At 40.8% G+C, this 20,889-nt stretch overlaps 2 protein-coding genes and 1 long non-coding RNA gene across 56 annotated transcripts in view; 2 read left to right on the top strand and 1 right to left on the bottom strand.

Annotated features, from left to right (window-relative positions):
• The window catches only part of LOC100412999 (WASH complex subunit 2A), a 64,479-nt gene extending 61,817 nt beyond the window's left edge, over window positions 1–2,662 (top strand). For all 31 annotated transcript variants that reach the window (XM_078345321.1, XM_078345315.1, XM_078345311.1 and 28 more), the window contains 2 exons: window positions 428–605; window positions 2,322–2,662. In XM_078345321.1, coding sequence (XP_078201447.1) covers window positions 428–605; window positions 2,322–2,461 — 318 coding nt within the window. In that variant the 3' untranslated portion in view covers window positions 2,462–2,662. The remainder of the gene's footprint in view (window positions 1–427; window positions 606–2,321) is intronic.
• Window positions 2,663–2,667: 5 nt separating this feature from the next.
• On the bottom strand, window positions 2,668–3,189 carry LOC118146256 (uncharacterized). Its single transcript, XR_004731863.3, has 2 exons — window positions 3,051–3,189; window positions 2,668–2,848 (listed from the first exon to the last, which is right to left on the bottom strand). It is a non-coding gene; the product is annotated as an uncharacterized LOC118146256 (long non-coding RNA).
• Window positions 3,190–5,324: 2,135 nt separating this feature from the next.
• The window catches only part of ZFAND4 (zinc finger AN1-type containing 4), a 73,673-nt gene continuing 58,108 nt past the window's right edge, over window positions 5,325–20,889 (top strand). For 6 of the 24 annotated variants that reach the window (XR_004731862.3, XM_035267648.3, XM_078345329.1 and 3 more), the window contains exons 1-2: window positions 5,484–5,586; window positions 15,758–16,054. Coding sequence is in view for 14 of the 24 variants with exons in the window: in XM_035267648.3 (XP_035123539.1) it covers window positions 15,871–16,054 (184 nt within the window). In the remaining 10 variants the exon portion in view is untranslated. Of the gene's footprint in view, window positions 5,443–5,483; window positions 5,587–5,882; window positions 5,976–7,369; window positions 7,412–8,644; window positions 8,716–10,491; window positions 10,554–15,757; window positions 16,055–18,798; window positions 18,912–20,889 lie in introns of those variants that run through there. The other 18 variants (XM_017978899.3, XM_035267652.2, XM_078345327.1 and 15 more) reach the window with 8 other exon arrangements.

Here is a 20,889-nt window from a genome sequence, read left to right as displayed (position 1 = left end):
GATGTTAATTGAGCACCTGGGGACTACAGGCAGAAGGTGAACTCAGAGAAGTGCTAGGCTTTTCAGAGCTCTCTGGGAAGATAATCAAATACAAATAGGGCAATGTATAATGAAGATGTTTTCAAGTAGTACTAAGTGCCATGAGGAAAATAACCTGGAGCAGAGTGGTGGGTAGGGGTAGGAGGTGCTCCTTTAGGCAGGACTGGTAGAGAAGGTGTCACTATGATGCCAGTGCTTGAGCCGGGGTGAGATGGGTGGGCCAGGCTGTACAGAGATCTGGGGTAGTGCATCCCAGGCAGAGGGGACAGTCTCAAGGCTGTTCCACCACACCCTGGCTATTTGCATTTCCATGGCTTGTTGAAGTGTTTAAAGTTTAAAATGAAAAATTAATTTAACATTGTTTTGTTTATGTTTTTGGCATAACAAGGATGATATATTTGCTACAGAAGCAATTAAACCCTCTCAAAAAACCAGAGAGAAGGAGAAAACATTGGAATCCAATTTATTTGATGATAACATTGATATCTTTGCTGACTTAACTGTAAAACCAAAAGAAAAGTCCAAAAAGAAAGTGGAAGCCAAGTCTATCTTTGATGATGATATGGGTAAGTTTGGTTACATCTTGACCTAGAGAATCCTTACCTTTCCATCACTTGGTATTTTTCCTGCTACCTTTTCTTGGACCTTTTCTGGAAAATGCACCCTAGTGGGTTTCCTTCAATGTAATCCCAAGTTAGGCTGAAGATAGGTAAGAGATGGACTAATTATTTTAGTGAAGTAACTGTTGCCTATGATGGACATCAAAGAATTTGAAGGCACCCAGAGTTTGACGTTTAAATATAATTTAACTTTTGTCTCAGTGCACCTCACCAATCATCTGTGACACAACCTGATAATATGAAAGGAGGATCGATCAGAAATGACCTCACATGCTAAAGTAGGCTGAGGGAACTGCCTTGGGTGTGACATGGTTGGTTGAGTCGGAGCTCCAGCTGGAGAGGGAGTGTCCGTGGTCCTGTGTGAGAGGAGAGCAAGACTAGACCCAGGTGTAGGCTCTGACTTAGGCGTTTCATCTCACTGAGGGCTTCAGTGTTTGGGAACAAGCTGGTCTTCCTTCCATGGCAAAACTTGTGCTTTGTTAGTAGACAAGGCAAATGCCCAAGAACCCTAAATATTAGACTTTCGATACATCCTGCGTTGGTAGAGCGCACTTGGGCTGATGCCACATACACATTTCCTACTCTCCTCTGGGAGATGGCTGGTGCTGCAGAGCCACACTGGCTCTGTGCCTCCAGCAAGCCATGTGCTCTGTTTCCCCTACTTCCCACCACATGGATGCAGAAGAGAATTCATTATTTTAAATACAAAAGAAGTAATCCATGCTTATTGTAATAGATTCATATAATTCAGAAAATGTAAAAGGTGAATAACCCCTAGAGGTAATAGTAACAGCTTGGTGTGTATCCTTTTGGACATAGTGGTATTAACATATGTTTGTGCACACTTGAATATATACCCAACTTTTTTAAAAAGTAAGAATATACTTTACCTATTCTGCTCTTCCTTGTAGTCACTTAATGTCTTTTCATGTCAGTAAATAGAGATCTCCTTTCTTGTTTTTAGTGGTGTGCAGTATTTCTTTGTATTTAGCCATTAGCCTGTTGATGGCGATCTCAATTGTTTGAAGGTTTCTCTATTACAAATAATGCCGTGGTCTTTAACAGTTATGTACAGCTAACTTTATGTATACATGCTAAAATCATGGTTGGATACCTAACAGTACCATTACTGGGTATGTAACATAATTAGGTAGGACAAGCTTTTGAGTCAGTGAAACACTAAAGCACTAATACAGTGACAGAGATTTACAGTCTTACTATTGAGATGCCTCAAATCAGTGCATTTATTCTGAAAGAAAAAGAATGAATCCTATATTGGATTTCCCTTTGCATATTTTTATTGCTCTTTTAAAACCCAGTGTGAAAAAAAATATATAAATAAGTCCATTGTCCCTGATGGTAGGGTCATGGGGCTGGGTTTGGAGATCAAATTACTCTTCCCTTTTTTCTGTCCTGCACACACACATATATACACTTTTGTAGCTGAAGAAATTGTGCTCCAAGAGAAACTTGTGTGTGATCATAAAACTTAATGAGTAACAGACCCAGGACCAGAATCTAAGAGGCTTGAGTTCTAGATTAGTGTTTTGGGGTACTCCGTACTGTTACCAGAGTTGTGTCTTTGGTGGTTTGCTTGCATGTGTCTTAAAAGCCCTTTCCCCAACCCTCTTCAGCAACTGTTTTTCTTTTTTCTTTCTAAAGATGACATCTTCTCCTCTGGTATCCAGGCTAAGACAACGAAACCAAAAAGCCGATCTGCACAGGCAGCACCTGAACCAAGATCTGAACACAAGGTGTCCAACATCTTTGATGATCCCCTGAATGCCTTTGGAGGCCAGTAGAGCATAAAGGGTATCCACATGTTACCCTTCAGCTACATTGTTGAGTTAGTGATGCTGCTGTATATGCTCATGGTCTTAACTGGATTACTAAAAGCAAATACTAGAACAGCTAGCTCATCTTTTACCCAATGTACTTAGTCTTTTTCTGCACTGGTTTAATCATGCTTAACACCACAAAACAAAAATAAATATTTCACAGTGGTTGGTTTGTTCTGTTTTTAAACCACAGTTTATTTCATTGGCCTTGGTGGGGCCATAATATGCTTAAGGGCGTGTAAAAGAAGAAATTTCTTTGTGGCTTTCATGGTTAGGCATGGTATCTCAGAGGTAGTAAATGCCACATGACCAGGAGTCTTTGTTACATGGATGGGAACCCTAACTTAGGGCCTGGGCAGGTGAAAGAGAAAAAAGACGAGAGATTATATACTTCATGAGTCTTAGCAATATGGGAGGGGTTTTTCACTAAATTCTGAAGGTGCCTTTGCATGTCCTCCAACGCAAGGTTTCGCAAACTATGCCCACCCTCCCCCATCAGATTTTGTAAATAAAGTTTTAATTGGAACAACAGCACACTCATTCATTTACTTACTATTGCTGCTTTCATCCTATCTCCAGTGTAAGAGTTGAGTAGTTATGACAGAGACTGGATGGCTCACAGAGCCTCAGATGTTTTCTGTCTGCCCCTTTACATAAACAGTTTGCTGACCATTGCTCTAAGGCATCCTTTTCCATCCTTGTCTTACGGAAGCAGCAGAATGAACCTAGGTAATAGCAGGGGGAAGTGCTGAGGATAGAAATGTCAGCATTGCCCCATAGAACTCTGCAGTAATGAAAATCTTCTTTATCTACTTCCTCAAAGACAGTAGCTACTAGCCACCTGGATGGCTGACCCCATTCTAGTCTGTGTTTTTTTGGTGCTCTGTTTTACTGCTGACTATTCAGCCTGCCACGAGGGCACAGTCTCGTAGGCTGCCTGGGTTGGTCTCAGTGATCCTGGAGCTACTAACTTCTAACTTGGGCACTGTAAGATGGAATGGGGAATTGCTCATACACAGAGTCAAAGATTTTGTACAGCTCCCATAGGTCAACCATTTGACCAAGTCTGCTGTGAGAGGGACATGATGACAGACAAGGGCACGTGCTAGATGCCCATTCCTTTCCCCTATTCATTTTATGCATCTTCCTTCTGTCCTTAGGTTATTTGTGCACATAGTTTCTTGCTCTAGGACCCAATGTGGGTGTGAGTCAGTATTTGTTAAATATGATTATTTTCTTTTGGAACAATTAAATCTCATCAATCACTAGGATTGATTTCAAGGCATTCAGGAGACAATAGGTTTAGAAAATGTGCAAACTGCGACTTTGAGAGGCTTGAAAGGGGGAGAGAACTTATGCCAAAAAAATAAAAGTTCTAATGGTAGGAAATTTATTCAGTCTCCATGGTCTACCAGATAGGTAATGTAGTAATACTAATCTTACAAATGAAGCTAGAATCTGGAAGCAATGTGGAATAATGGAACGAGATTGGGATTTTTGTATTGTGTCCTAGATTTAAATCAGGCTTTCCTACTTAGAGCTGTTTGATTGTAGGCAACTTGTTATACCTTAATTAGCTTTTGTTTACTCCTTTGTAGAGGAGGGGTTTCAATACTAACTTTGCAGGATTGAGATGGGGAGAGAAGATGTAAAGACACTTGTCAACTATCTGGCACTTGAAGAATGGTAGATGATGAAGATGATGATGATGTAAAGAATGAATGACTTGGCCAGGTAATGGAACTTCCAGTATTGGGAGCCAAGGCTTTAAACACACCTGCCTGACTCTACAGTCCATGCTGTCAATTCTCCAGTGTGAATGAAGTGGGGAGGCAGGGATGAGAAACGCTAAGGTTTTTACTCAGTCTCCATCATAAGCACTATTTTAGTGTCAGGAATGCAAAGATGATTACACATCACAGCCCTGTCCTCAAGGGGCTCCAATCTAATCAGCATTAAGCATATGTAGAGTTTGTGAAAGAACCAGTGGCAAGAGAGACTGGTGTATCAAAGCCTAGTGACTCACCATACTCCCCAGTGTATGCTCAATAGTTCGTTGAACTGTGGATATAGGTTGGTGGTAGGGTCTCAGAAGAATGAAAGAGAACAGGAGACAGAGATTAGGTGTTTAGTTTCATCTTAGATTGGTCTCTCGGAGCCAGAAGTCGAGGATGAGTGAACCCCCAGTGAGAGCGAGATGACATTCTTTCTCAACCGAATAACCCACCTAGTGAAGGAGGTTCACAGAGTTGGAAAATCGGTAGGGGGAACGGGGCAGTGGACTCCCATGTTAGGTAGAAAGGCAGGCGTTGTCTTGAAGTCAGTTAGTTTACACCGCAGCTCAGCAGCTTGGAAACTGGAGCAGGAGGCGTCGCTGGGCTTACCCAATGCTGGGATTTGAGTCCAGAGTGCCTACTCCACCGCCTGGCCTACAGTCCTCACTAAATTGGCTGAAGACTACAGAAAGTTACCTGTTTTCGCCCTTTTCAACCAGGCATGGTTATGCCCCCATTTTCCAGATGAGGCAATTGAGGCCAGAAACGGTGAAGCCCAAAGGGGATTTGTTCAGGGCAGGCTGGCCAGAACACACTAGGAGTGCCCCGGGTTCTGGAGAGGCCACCGACTGGACAGCCTCTGCCTGCATCGCTTATCCCCAGCAAATCAGGCTCCTGGAAGAGGATCTCCGGTGGGTCTCACGGAGGGCGCTCGGGCGGCAACCCCGCCGTTCCCAGCAGGCCGTGCGGCTGCCCTTCAGATGCCAGAGTGGGCGCAAGTCAGTTGTCCAGTGTGGCTAGTAATAAAAGGTCAACATCCGGGCCTCGTAACCGACAACCTCCAGGGAACACAAAGAAGGCCTCGGAGCCCCGGCAACCGCCCGCGTCCGGCGGCCAGGCCCTCCCTGCCCGCGCTGATTGGAGGGCGGCGAGAGCGCCGTCGAGCGATTGGTAGGCGGTGTAACAAAGGGGCGGGGCGCGGCGGCCGCGGAGCGTTTGTCGCTCAGTGTCGGTCAGTGCAGGCCGTGGAGTAGCTCGCGGGGCCGCGGGGCCCTGTAGATCTGTGGGCGGGCGAGCGAGCGGACGAGACTGCGGGTGAGGAGGAGCTAGCAAGCGGGCCGACGGGGGGGCGCCCGGGGCCGCGAGCCGCTGAGCCCGGCCGCGCTGCCGCCGCCGGCCTTGTTGAGGCCGCAGTGGCGGCGGCCGCTCGGCGTCGGGCTACCAAGTAGAGTCCAGTGACCCCTGCTCTCCGTGCGGCCCGACGCCGACCGCTGCTGCCCCGGGACCGGCGCGGCGGGCTGTCTTTGCTCAGGACACACGCCCCTGCATTTGTTCCCTTAGGCGCGGCGCCAGCTCCCCGTGTACCCAGCTTTCCCTACGGGTGCTGATCCGAGTCGCCGTTGTCACGCGGACAGCTATCCTCCAGATTCAAGCCCGTGGGTCTGGGGAGTCTGGGTTGGTCTTGGAAGAGCAAGGCTGCGCAGGTGACTCGGTGGCCTCGAGTGTGTCGGTACCTGGATGGCGTGAGGAGAGTGGCTCTAAAATATTTCCCAATCCCTCTTCCATGTCGACTCCCGACTTCTCACTATCAGTAAATGTAGACCTGTGTCAGCATTTTTAATGGCAGCTTCGCCTTCTGGATATCTTTACGTTGGGGGAAAATTTCCACTGTAACTGCTCTTATGTAGCTAAGCTTCTTTAGAGCAGAATGGAGCAAATTCCGAGTTACTGAAATGATGTATTCGGCCCTATTGCCTTGTTTACCTTTAACTTCCATTTCATCTTTGGAGTGGTGTTTTTAGAATTTTTTCAGAAGAGATGGGAGAAATGCTTTAAAATTTGATTTGGAAATGTTTTTGGTGTTATTACTCTTAATAGCTAGATATATTTTTAATTGTAAAATTCTGGAAATAACCTGCCCCCATTTTTTTTTGAGACAAGGTCTGGCTGTGTTGTCCAGGCTGGAGTGCAGTGGCACAATCATAGCTTGCTGCAACTTGGAACTCCGGGGCTCCAGTGATCCTACCACCTTAGCCTCCTGAATAGCTGGGACTACAGATGTGTGCCATCATGCCCAGCTAATCTTTTAAAAAAATTTTTTTGTGGAGACAAAGGTCTCGCTGTGTTGCCCAAGCTGGTCTCAGCCTTCTTGCCTCAAGTGATTCTCCCACCTTGGCCTCCTGAGGTGCTGGGATTACAGGCATAAGACACCATGGCCACCTTCTTTCTGTTTCCTTAGTTTTCTCTTTTCCTTCTATTTTCTTTTTTAACTGTTCTTGCATCATTTTCCCATCCCATCTTTAAGTCTTATTGCCCCCTCATTTTCCAACATCCTGAGCCCCACAGTATGCTCAACTAAGCAATACCACACCCCATTTCAAGAAGCTGTTCTTGGACCCAGCTTTTAATACTAGCTAGGTCTTTGGCTTGCTGCAGCTTCCGTTTGCTCCTCAGCCACCCTCTAGGTATCCATTCTGGCTTAACCGGATTTCATGGCCTCGTTTTGTCCTCTGCTACGGTGATTTCTAGTCCTGAGGAGAAGCAGAACTATCTTCTAGAGGGAAACATTTTCACTTTTGGTTATCAACCTCGGTTCTTTTGGGATATTTGAAATTACCGCATTGACTGCACCCAGGCTTATGGTGGAAGTTCCAGCACGATTAATGTACTGGGTTGTTGTTTTTCTTCTGGCTTATAGTCGCGTTATCCATTCTCATTATTGGTGAAGGACTTCCAACTCTGTTTATCTTCTACCCTCCCCCAGCTTATTATTTTTAGAGTCTCACTATGGAAGAACACTGTGGTGAAGGAAACACTACAAATTCCTCAGACAGGCATAGGCACTCATGTCTTTATTTCTGTCATGTTCATTTTGCAGTCCTGACACCTGACTTCTCTTGTTAGAGCTGCAACTGTGTAGGTAAGAGTACTGTTGGCTTCAGGGATACACACACTGGTAACTCTATAGTACACTCTTATTTGATATAGCATTAGTATGTTTTTAAGAATTCATGTTATCCAAAATTGCTATCCAAAGGTAGTTGTTTGAATGAGTGAAAGAAAGGGGGTTAAGTTTAGAGAGCTCCATACAAAGTCATACATAAGCAATGCAGCTTTTTAATTTAGCCTTTATTTAAGAGTAATGACCCTTTACCACTATCACCAGCAACATTATTAGCACGGTACCTTGTATGACACCATATTTATTGCTCATCATTTTGAAATATAGTGCAACAGCACTCAAAAGAGATGTGCTACAAGCAACAACTTTCTGTAATGTCATCTCTTTTAGGACCGTTAGCAGTCTGTACAATGCAATTCAGATTCTCTCTCTTTTTTTTTTTTTTATAGATTTTGATTCTCAACCTTGTGATAGATTCTCAAATTACATTTCCTATTAGTGTTATAAAAAAACTAGTAGCAGATAGGAATCTGTGCATATGTGCATGTATGTTACAAGATGGATAAACTTTGGTGGACTTCATTTGGAGTGAATCAGAACAGGATTCTCGTGAGAAACCAACATCCCTCCAAACAAACTTTTGTAGCATGATATAGCTTGGATGTTTTGTCCCCTGCAAATCTCATGTTGAAATGTGACCCCCAGTGTTGGAGGCAGGCCTAGTGAGAAGTGTTTAGATCATGGGGGTGGATCCTCATGAATGTCTTGATGCTGTCCTTGTGGTAATGAATGACTTCTCAGTCTGAGAGTTCACATGAGATCTGGTTTAAAAGAACCTGGGAGCTGGGTGCAGTGGCTCACGCCTGTAATCTCAGCACCTGGGAGTCCGAGGCAGGCAGATCACTAGGTCAGGAGATCGAGACCATCCTGGCCAACATGGTGAAACCCCATCTCTACTAAAAATACAAACATTAGCCAGGCATGCTGGCACACACCTGTAGTCCCACTACTTGGGAGGCTGAGGCAGGAGAATCGCTTGAACCCAGTAGGCAGAGGTTGCAGTGAGCCAAGATCGCACCATTGCACTCCAGTCTGGGCAACAGAGTGAGACTCGGTCTCAAAAAAAAAAAAAAAAAAGAACCTGGCATCTCCTTTCTCTCTCTCTCTCTCTCTCTCTCTCTCTCTCTCTCTCTCTCTCTCTCTCGTTCTCTCACCATGTAACATGCTGGCTCCTGTTCTCCTCCTGCCAAGATTGTAAACTTCCTGATGCCCTCAGCAGAAGTGGATACCAGCATTATACTCCTTGTACAGTCTACAGAACAGTGAGCCAAAATAAACCTCTTTTCTTTATAGATTGCCCAGTCTCAGGTATTACTGTATAGCAATGCAAACAGGGTAACACAGAGCATAACCAAATATGTATTAATGTCTAAAACTATACCTTACCTATAGCACAGGTTTGTTCTGAGGATCAATTGAAAGAGTAAAATATCTGTTCTTTCATTGAACAAAGCTTTAATGAATACCAATATGTGCAAAACACTGTGCTAAGTGATAGAGATCAGATGTCCTCCCTTCAGTTTAATAGGTCAAAACTATGTAAAAAAATGAAATTGTTACAGGTGTAATATATGATGTAGGCAGTAGTGGGGGAAAGTATAAAAACTTTGTGGAAGGGTTAATATTGGAGCTGAATGTTGAAAGGTAATTAGGTGCTTGTCAGGTAACCATGTGTGCAGGTGACAGTAAGTAGAGCAGAGCAGGAGCAACAATGTAGAAGCTGATGTGCTCTGGAGCTGCAGATGCAGATGATTAGAGGATAGGAGTACCAGAGATGTTGCAAGATGAGGTGAGGTATGTAGATAAGTAAAATGGGGCCGGAAGGTGAGATGCATGATCTTGGAGCATTTTTAAGGAGTCCAAATTTTATTCTATAGACAGAAGTCATAGGGCCTTGAGCCAAGAAATAACATGATCACCTCTATGTTTGCAAAAGATAACTCTGCTTCACATTATATGTCATTAGGGAAATGCAAATTAAAATAACAGTGACGTACTATTACATGACTGTTAGAATGGCCAAAATCCAAAACACTGGCAACACCAAAGCCGGTGAAGATGGGGAACAACAGGAACTCTCATTCACTGCTGGTGGGAATATGAAATGGTACTTTGGAAGATTGTTTGGCAACTTCTTACAAAACTAACCGTATTCTTAGCATATGATCCAGCAATTATGCTCCTTGGAATTTGCCCAAGTGAGTTGAAAACAGGAAAATCTGCATATGGATGTATATAGAAGCTTTTTTCATAATTGCCCAAACTTGGAAGCAACTAAGATGCTCTTTAGTAGATGAATGTATAAATAAACAGTATACCCAGATAATGGACTGTTATTCAGCACTGAAAAGAAATGAGCTATCAAGCTGTGAAAGACACGGAGCAACCTTAAATGTATGTTGCTGAGTGAAAGAAGCTGCTCTCTGAAAAGGCTGTATACTGTAAAATTCCGAATATATTATGTTCTGGAAAAGGTAAAACTATGGAGATGGCAAAAAGTGTAGTGTTTGCCAGGATCTAAGGGGAGAGAGGGATGAACAGGCAAAGCACAGAGGATTTGTAGCACAGTGTATGTGTTCTGTGTGGTACTGTAATGATGGATACACATCATGCATTTGTCTAAACCGGTAAAATGCTCACCACCAAGAGTGAACCCTGATGTAAATTATGGACTTCAGTTTATGTGTGAATACAATGTGTCACTGTAGGGTTGATCAGTTGTAACAAGTGTACCACTCTGGTGCAGGTTGTGTTAGGAGGAGGCTGTGGAAGTGGGGAACATATAATGAAGTCTGTTCAAAAAGGAAAATTTTCATGATTAGATTAACTTAGATTAATTTCCCTCTTTTAATTCCTTCATTGGTGAGGTTTTACTGCAATGCATTCTAAAGTCGAACATAAAATCATTTTAGAACTTTATGTGACTTCTCCCATTGCTTAAACATCATTGCTGAATAATACAAAAATATGATACTCTAATCTAGTTTTTATAAGATTTTTCAAAATTGAAAAAAAAACACTATTGTCATCATAAACAGATGGGTTGGAAGAGTGAAAGGCAAGAATCGAGGATCAAAACTAGGCCATGAGAATTGTTCAGGTAATGAAGCCATAATTAAGTACTAGTTAGCGTAGATGGAGTGGGTGACATATTCAAATAATATTAAGAAGCTGGGCATGGTTGCTGACGCCTGTAATCCCAGCACTTTGGGAGGCTGAGGCAAGCAGCACACGAGGTCAGGAGTTTGAGACCAGCTTGGCCAATACGATGAAACTGTCTCTACTAAAAACACAAAAATCAGCTGGGTGTGGTAGTGTGCACTTGTAGTCCCAGCTACTGCGGAGGCTGAGGCAGGAGAATAGCTTGAACCCAGAGGTTGCAGTGAGCTGAGATTGCACCACTGCACTCCAGCCTGGGCAACAGAGCAGGAGTCCATCTCAAAATAAATAAACAGAAAATAAACAATATTAAGAAGTCATATTGTCTAGAATGGGTCATTTCTAGGTGTCATGAGGTTTGGGGAAAATCCAAAATGGTTGACAGATCATTCTGAGGGACGACATGAAAGGGGATACTCTTTCCCTAGATGGGCACTACAGGAAAGCAAGAGGTTTGTGGGAAAAATAAGTTTTGAGTATTCTGTATTTCAGATGTTTGTAGCATGTACAGACTTCGGATGCCTCTGGAATATCATGCTTATGGAGTGGAGATTATTAACCACAATCTTTAAAAATAACTGCTTCTTTAAACATGCATATATGAAAATTGTAGTGAGTTCAGTGATGTCTCATATCTTTTGGTAGAAAAAAATGCAAAAAATTTATGTATGACACATTTCTCTTGCACTTTTGTCTTCTTTTTTTTGGGGGGGGGGGTTCACTATGTTGGCCAGGATGGTCTTGATCTCTTAACCTCATGATCTGCCCACCTCAGCCTCCCAAAGTCCTGGGATTACAGGTGTGAGCCACTGGGCCAGGCAGACTCTTGCACTTTCATGGTGTTCACTTTCTGTTCACCAAGGTTTACTTACTGATATCCTTCTCCCACTCTGAGCCTTTACCTATCCTGAAGTACATTAAAAAAATATAACTATGTCAGAAACAGTTCCCAACTCATCCTATGAGGCTGTTATTACCCTGATACTAAACCCAGACAGACATAAAGAAAATTACAGATCATCATCCCTTATGATTATAGACACAGAGATCCTGAGGAAATACTTCCAGACCAAATCCATCAACATGTAAAGGATTATATACCATGTACAAATGGGGTTTATCCAGTAATGCAAGATTGATTTGACACACAAAAAAATTAATGTAATATGTGAATAGAAAAGGAAAGAAAACCACATGACTATTTCAATAGACACTGAAAAAAGCATTTGACAAAATTTATACCCCTTCATGATTAAAAAAAAACCCATCTAAAGTAGGAATAGAAGGGAAGCTCCTCAACCTGATAATGGTTATCTATGAATTCCCCACAGTTAATATTATACCTAATGATGTAAGACTCAATGCTTTTTTTCTACAATCAGTAATAAGACAAGGATGTCCAGTCCAGACTGGACTTTTATTCAATCTTATACTGAAGATTCTAGAGCAGGGCAATTAGGCAAGAAAGGGAAATAAGCTGGGCGGGGTGGCTCACGCCTGTAATCTCAGTACTTTGGGAGGCCAAGGCCTGAGGTCAGGAGTTTGAGACCAGCCTGGCCAACATGGTGAAACCCCTTCTCTGCTAAAAATACAAAATTTTGTTGGATGTGGTGGCGAGAGCCTGTAGTCCCACTACTTGGCAGGCTGAGGCAGGAGAATTGCTTGAACACAGGAGGCAGAGGTTGCAGGGAGCTGAGATGGTGCCATTGCACTCCAACCTGGGCAACAGAGTGAGACTCTGTCTCAAAAAAGAAAAAAGGAAATAAAAGAGCATATAGGTTAGAAAGGAAGAAGTAAAAGTGTATTTGTACATGACATGATCTTGTTTGTAGAGCTTTTATATAGAAGATCTTTAGGAAGATCTAAATAACTAAATGAACTAAATAAACAGCACAGTTGCACTGTACAAGATCAATATGTTAAAATCAATTGTGTTTCTATACACTAGCAATGAGCAATCTGAAAACAAGATAGTGACTCCATTTATAATTGCACTTAATAAAGGAATAAAACAGGAATAAATTTGACAAAAGAGAACAAAACTTGTGCTCTAAAAATTATAAAACATTGTTGAAATAAATTATATATGAACTGAAAAATAGTACATATTTATGGATTAGAAGACTTAGTATTAAGATTGCAATACTCTCCAAATCTACAGACTTAATACAATCCCTGTCAAAATCCCAGCTGACATTTTTGCAAAAGGGGCATACTTAAAATTCATATGGCAATTCAAGGAGCTCAGAATAGTCAACAATCTGAAAAGAGACAAACAAATTAGACTCACACTTCCTGATTTCAGAACTTACAAAGCTGCAGTAATTAAGATAGCATGGTACTGGCATAGGTAGATCAACAGAATAAAGAGTCTGGAAATAAGCCTTCACATTTACAATAAATTTATATTTAACAAGGATCTAAGACACTTCAATTGGGAAAGAATGGTTTTTTTGACAAATGATAGTAGAACAGCTGGTTATCCACATGCAAAAGAATCAATTTAGACCCTACTTCACACCATACACAAAACTAAATTGAAATTGGACAATAAATGTTTTCTCTCATTTTGTGGGCTGTTTTTTAACTTTCTTGGTGGTATCTTTAGAAACACACAAGTTTTTAATTTCGATAAAGTCTAATTTGATTATTTTCTTGAACCTCCTGGGTTCAAGCAATTCTCCTGCCTAAATATAAGAGCTAAAACTATACAATTATTAGAAAAATATTTTCAATCTTTATTATCTTGGGTTAGGCCAGCTTTTTGAGTATGACAAAAGGAAAATAACCAAATTAGACTTTATCAAAATTAAAAACTTTTGTGTTTCTAAAGATACCACCAAGAAAGTTAAAAAACAGTCCACAAAATGAGAGAAAACACTTTCCATTCATGTATGTGTTAAGTGTTTATCTAGAATATGTAACATAAAAACTCATACAATCCAATTTAAAAATAGACAATATATGAATAGGCATTTCTCTAAGGAATGTATGCAAATGGCCAATAATCACATAAAAAGATGCTCAATGTCATTAGTTTTTAAAGAAATGGCTGTCACAACCACAGTTAAATATTACTTCACACCCACTAGGATAGCATTAATAAAAAAAGACAGAAGTATTGGCAAGGGTGTGCTACCTCATCCATTGTTGGTGGAACTATAAAATGATCCATACCATTTAGAAAACAGTTTGGTAGTTCCACAAATTGCTAAACATAAGAGTTCCCACATGGAGAAAGGAAAAATATATATTTACACAAAAACTTACAGCTGAATGAATGTTCATCTTAGCATTATACATAACAGCCAAAAATTGGGACCAACTCAAATGCTCATCAACTGATGAATGGATAAACAACATGAGATATATTGCTACAAGGGACTGTTATTCAGCAATAAAAAGGAATGAACATGATGGACTTTGAAAACATTAAGCTAAGTGAAAGAAGCCAGTCACAAAAAATTATATATGATTAGACTTATATGTAAAGTCCAGAATAGAACAATTTGGAGATACAAAGTAGATTAGTGGTTGCCTAGGACTGAGTGGGGGAATGGGGGAATTTGGGAGTGATGGTTACAGGGTATGGGGTTCCTTTTAGAGGTGATGAAAATTTTCTAAAGCAAATATGGTGATGGTTGCACAACTAACTCTGTGTACATTGTAAAAACCAGTGAATTTTAGACTTTAAATGAGTGACTTTTATGGCATGTGAATTGTATTTCAATAAAGCTTGTTTTTTTTTTAGATGGAGTCTTGCTCTGTCACCCAGGTTTGAGTGTGGTAGTGTGATCTCAGCACACTGCAGCCTCTGCCTTCTGGACTCAAGAGATTCTCCTGCCTCAGCCCCCCGAGTAGCTGGGACTACATGCATGCACCACCCTGCCAGGCTAATTTTTGTGTGTGTGTGTTTTTTTTAGGAGTAGAGATGGGGTTTTGCCATGTTGGCCAGGCTGGTCTTGAACTCTTGACCTTGGGTTGATTCGCCTACCTCAGCCTCCCCAAAGTGCTGGGATTACAGGTGCAAGCCACTGCACCTGGCCCTCAATAAAGCTCTTTTTAAAAAGGTTTGCCCAGTTTGTCAGAAAGATGTGTATCATTTCTCCTAGTTTAAGTTCCAGGCCCCCACTTTACAGATTTTTCACTGATTACTAGCAATAGCAATTTGATCATTCTTGTGCTCCTAGTACTATGCTTGTAATTTAGTTTACTGCAGCTGGGCTTACCACACATACTCATTAGCTACTATATGTATGTGAGCAGAGATTGTCTAGTATTTATTACCAATTTTAATGTCATCTTAATGCTGTAATATCCTCTGGAAACCCAAATGCTCATTGATTATCTAGTGAGTACTATTTTTAAGCAACCCATGATGATGCTTGCTCTTCCTTTTATCCAGTATGATTCAAATATATAATGGGAGTGGGCATGTGGCTTATCCCTGTAATCCCAGCACTTTGGGAAGTCAAAGCGGGAGGATTGCTTGAGCCCAGGAGTTTGAGACCAGACTGTGCAACATAGACCTTGTCTTTACAACAAATACAAAACGTAGCTGGGTATGATGGTGTATGGCTGTAGTCGCAGCTGCTCTGGAGGCTGGGTGGGAGGATTGCTTAAGTCCAGGAGGTTGAGGTTGCAATGAGCCATGATCATAGCCACTGTATTCCAGCCAGGGCAACAGAGCAAGACCCTGCCTCAAGAAAATATAGTCAAATATACAATGGTTGTAAAGTTCTGCTTTATATGTCATAGAAGATGTAATTTATATGTTTTAGAAAAGGGTATACATAAATTTTTCAAATCCTTACAAAAATAAACTGATGTGTTGAGTTTGGCTTATATATCATTTAACAACAAAAGTATTTGTTGAGCATGTACTATATATATAAGTAACTGCTGACCCCTAGTAAGATACATTAAAATATCAAAAATACACCTATTCTTAATAATCTTATGGTCTAGATGGCAGAGTGATTTCAGAGACAAATGTGAAAAGTTCAGGATTAGACGTAATTAAAAGCACAAAAGTGAATTCTGGGGCTGTTTGGAAGATTGATATGGGCCATAGTTACATGGAAAATCTTTACGGACAAATTTCATTTTCAGATAGGCTTGTTAAAAAAATTCTTGTTTTTTTAGGTACAATACTCAAAACATGAGAAAAATATATATCACCAGTGTTCAAACCTGATTTGGCTAGAACTGGAATACAGTTGCCTACGACATATAGAGAAGCTAGAAAAGTCAAAATAATGGATAACAGAAAAGAGCCTCCGTTCTTCAATGACGATAACATGGGACCATTTTACTACAGACTTCATTTCTATGATACCGTGGAGCTCTTCATTGAAACATTAACTGGAACATGTTTTCAGCTGAGAGTTTCACCCTTTGAAGCTGTTATTTCTGTGAAAGCAAAAATTCAAAGATTAGAAGGTACTCACCTTTCTTTGTGGGATTTGAAGATTAAATTTGTTCAATAATGTCTAGTAATTTTTAAATTATTTTAATAGAGACCATTTTAGACATATATGATGTTAGGACGAATAAGACAATGAACCCCTGGTACTCCCTCTCTCCAACATTCATCAGCACATGAACTATTTTGTTCCCATTGCTGTGTTCACTGATTCTTTGGAAGCAAATCCCTGGCATCATGCTATGGTGTGAAATAATATTTTAGAATAGCTTTTAGCAAGTTATGGTGATGTGAAAATTGTGCCTTAACTATTTTATAGTTACTTTTAATGGGAAATAGTAATTGTATTCCCTTCTAGGGACCTTATTTACCTTTTTACACTGCTTTGTACATCCGCCCCCCTCCTTTTTTTTTAATGTGGAGGTTTTTCTAAAAGAGTTCTTGGCTTACATTTACATATATTCAGAGTTCCCTTAGCATAACAGGGGTGCTAAATAATGTGTAGTGTCTCTTTTGTAGTTTGTATATTTGCAAAAAGTGCTTAAAAAGACTAATTTGTATTAAAATTAGTCTTTTTCTTTGCATTTTACAGATTTCTGCAATAAGTAATGTTTGCCACTTACAGTTTTTAAAAATCCAGTTTTGGGTAGAAAATTAAATTGTTCCATATAACAGTAAATGGATCTTTCTTGATGGAACCAGCTGGAACTTGCTTGTAATATAAAGGTAGTGACTAGGGTTGCCCTCCAGCTGGTGTAAGTTCAGAATTACAGAAAGATGAGGAGGGTTAGAATTTTCATTTATGTGAGGTCAAGGGTCGTGATATATGAGCTCCTGAATATTTGTAATTTATCTAGCTCTAGGAGAGCCTACTGAAGTGAGTGGCTGGCTGAGTCCAGTGACCACATCAGCACATTCAGTAATGGCTCTTGACGCTTTTGTCTGCCCTAAATGATTTGGTAAGATCTAGAGTCATAATATAAAATAATAGTTTATTTTGACTTTGTTCTGCTTTGTAATTTATAGCATAGTTTAAAGGATACCTTTTTTGGAACATGAAGATAAAATCCTCTTGTGTTCTAAATAATCTCTGTATTTTTTATCTCTTTAATGAATTTTAAATAATCTCTATGCAGCAAAAGCACTTTAGAGAGAATCCTGTTTCAATCTTTTAATGTCAGAAGAGTCAACTTGGGTTTAGAGGAGATTAAGAACTCATCCAAGGGAAATATTTAGTTACCATGAGTCAGAATCAGAGTCAAGTTATAGATTCCTTGTCCTCTGTAGGAGGAGACATTGTGGGGATAAAAGCAGTGGCTTTGTAGTTCTTAGGCAATTGAATCTAAGTTCAAAAAAACAAATATAGATATTTGGAAATTAAATAAAGTAATATGTAATATACCTACTGTCTTAGTCTCCTGGAGCTGTCATAACAAAATACCGTAGACTGGTGACTTAAACAACAGAAATTTATTTCTCACTCTCTGAAAGCTGATGTCCAATATCAGGTTACCAGCACGGGCAGATTCTGGTGGGGGCTCTCTTCCAGGCTTGTTCACTGCATTCTCACTGCATCTTCACGTGGCAGAGAGAGAGCATAATAATCTCTTTTTACAAAGACACCAATCACCACAAAGACTCCACTGTCATGACCCTATCTAAACCTGATTATCTTGCAAAGGCATCATCTCCAAATACCATGGTAGCAATAGGGCTCCAACATATGAATTTTGGAGGGGCACTGTTTAATCCATAGTACATATTGCTAGTGGTCAATAGCTCTTAATTACCTCTTCCTGTTTGCCTTCCCCATTCTCATACCCTTCACTCCTTCCTTCCTTCCTGCTCTGCACACTTGATCATAGTCTTTTTTTTTTTTTTCTTTAAAGATGGGGTTTCACCATGATGGCCAGGCTGGTTTTGAACTCCTGACCTCAGGTGATCCACCCACCTCGGCCTCCCAAAGTGCTAGGATTACAGGCGTGAGCCACCACGCCTGGCCGATCATAGTTTCTTATAGCCCATTGGCAATGACATTCTGGTCTTTGAGAGGTTTCAAGAGGGCAGCCTTCATGAAAAATACATTTTAAGCCCTTTCTGGGTGATCTTTATATTTACACCCTCAAAGACATTTAGAGTCACATGGTGTGGATTAGACTCTCCAAGTTAGAGGGATGTGGAACAGGGAGGGCAGAGGTGAGGCTGCCTGGGTTCATCATGCCGGGAAAATGGTTGTTCTGCCAGACAGCTTTTCCTTTAGGGAAAGTTTTTGGTGAGTTTGGAACTAGAGACTGGTGGGGAAAGCAGGGTGGATGGCGGGGCTAGTGGAGAAAGGGCTGAAGGAGTGTGCTGCATTAAGAACAAGGGGGCTGCACCAAGGGAGGAGTGGGCCTGCTCAGGGACTTGCAGTGGCCTTGAAAGGACTGGAGTGCTGAAGCCCTGCTGTCTGGCTTCAGATTACTGGGTGCCCAAATTACTTAACCTCTCTTTATCTTCGTTGTCACAGTCTAAAATGGGAAGAATAATAGTATTTATCTTAAAGGGTTGTTCTCAGAATTAAATGAATTAAAGGTGAAGGGCTTAGCAGAGCGATCCTCCTGCCTCAGCCTCCCAAAGAGCTGCGGTTACAGATGTGAGCCACCATGCCCAGCCCTCTTCCTTTGTTTACGTAGATGTGAGTTTCTAACCTACGTTCTGTTTTCTGTGAATAATGTCTTTTTTTTCCTTTGTGATGGAGTCTCACTCTGTAGCCCAGGCTGGTGAGTGCAGCGGTATGAACTCAGCTCACTGCAACCTCTGCCTTCCGGGTTTATGTGATACTCCTGCCTCAGCCTCCCAAGTAGCTGGGATTACAGGCACCAGCTATTATGCCCGGTTAGTTTTGTATTTTTATTAGAGATGCGGTTTCACCATGTTGGTCAGGCATGAGCCACCACGCCCAGCTGAATAATGTCTTTTAACATTTCTTGCAATGTGGGTCTGCTGGCAACAAATTCCCTCAATTTTTTTTTTTGTCTGAAAAGTATTTCTACTTCATTTCTGAAGGATAATATTGCAGAGTATAGAATTCTAAGTTGATATTTTTTTCAGCACTAAATATTTCACTCCACTCTTATTTGCATGATATCTGATTAAAACTCTGCTAAGTAATTATACTTGCATTTCTATATGTAAGATTTTTTTTCCTCTTTCTGGCTGATTTAAGGATTTTTGTCTTTGCTTTTCTACAGTTTGATATAATATGTCTAGGTGTTAATTTTTTGATAGTTATGCTGTTTGGTGTTCTCTGACCTTCTTGAATCTCTGGTTTGGTATGTTTCATTAATTTTGGAAAATCTGGGCCGTTGTTTACGTATTTCTTATATTTCATTTTTTTCTGATATTCTAATTGCAGCTTTTGAAATCGCTACAACTTTTGAAATTGTCTTACAGTTAATAGATGTTTTTTGCATTCTTCTCGCTCTCTCTTTTTTTTTTTTTTTTTTTTTTGAGATGGAGTCTTGCTCTGTTGCCCAGGCTGGGGTGTAGTAGCATGATCTTGGCTCACTGCAGCCTCTGCCACCTGGGTTCAAGTGATTCTCCTGCCTCAGCCTTCTGAGTAGCTTGTATTGCAGGTGCCCACGACCATGTCCGGCTAATTTTTGTGTTTTTAGTAGAGATGGGGTTTTGCCATGTTGGTCAGGCTGGTCTCAAACTCCTGATCTCAGGTGATCTACCTGCTTCAGCCTCCCAAAGTGCTGGAATTACAGGTGTGAGCCATTGCACCTGGATTCCATGTGAATTTTAATATCATGTTTCTAATTCTGTGAAGAATAACATTGGCAATTTGATAGGAATGCCATTGAATATATAAATTGCCTTGGGCAGTATGGCCATTTTAATGATACTGATTGTTCATATTAATGAGCATGGAATGTTTTTTCCATCTGTTTGTGTCATCTCTGATTTCTTTGAGCAGTGTTTTGTAATTCTGATTGTAGAATTCTTGCACCTCCCTGGCTAGCTGTATTCCTAGATATTTTCTTCTTTTTGTGGCTATTGTGAATAGAATTGCATTTTTGGCTTGGCTCTCAACTTGTACATTATCAGTGTATAGAAATACAACTGACTTCTTTATACATTGTTGTATCCTGAAATTTTGCTGAAGTTATCAGATCTAGGATCTTTTGGACAGAGACTGGGGTTTCTAGGTATAGAAGTTAATAATCTGCAAGCAGAGTTGGTTTAACTTCCTTTCTTCCCATTTGATGCCTTTTATTTTTTTCTGTTGTCTGATTGTTCTGGGTAAGACTTCCAGTACTATGCTGAATAGGAGTGGAGAGAATGGGCATCCTTTCCTGTTCCAGTTCTCAAGGGGAATGCTTCCAGCTTCTGCTGTGATGTTGGCTATGGGTTTGTCATAGATGGCACTTAATATTTTGAGTTATGTTCCTTTTAACTAGTTTGTTGAGGGTTTTTAACATGAAGGAATGTTGAATTTTATCAGAAGCCTTTTCTGCATCTATCGAGGTGATCATGTGATTTTTGTTTTTAGTTCCGTTTATATGATGAATCACATTGATTAATTTGTATATGTTGAAGCAACTTTGCATCCCAGAGATAATGCCTACTTGATCATAGTGGGTTAGCTTTTTGATGTGCTGCTGGATTTGGTTGGCTGGTATTTTGTTGAGGATTTTTGCATCTACATTCATCAAGGATATTGGCCTGAAGCTTTCTCTTTTTTGTTGTGTTTCTGCCAGATTTTGGTATCAGGGTGATGCTGGCCTCATAGAACGAGTTAGGGAGGACTTTACTGTGTGGTTGCTTTGTAGTGTCAATGGTCTATATACTTGTGTGTTTTTGTGGTGGT

This window comes from Callithrix jacchus, chromosome 12 (genome assembly GCF_049354715.1).
Source record: "Callithrix jacchus isolate 240 chromosome 12, calJac240_pri, whole genome shotgun sequence".
Classification (NCBI taxonomy): domain Eukaryota; kingdom Metazoa; phylum Chordata; class Mammalia; order Primates; family Cebidae; genus Callithrix; species Callithrix jacchus.
The sequence above is the reverse complement of the archived record's forward strand: the minus strand, read 5'-3'. Positions and strand labels throughout refer to the sequence as shown.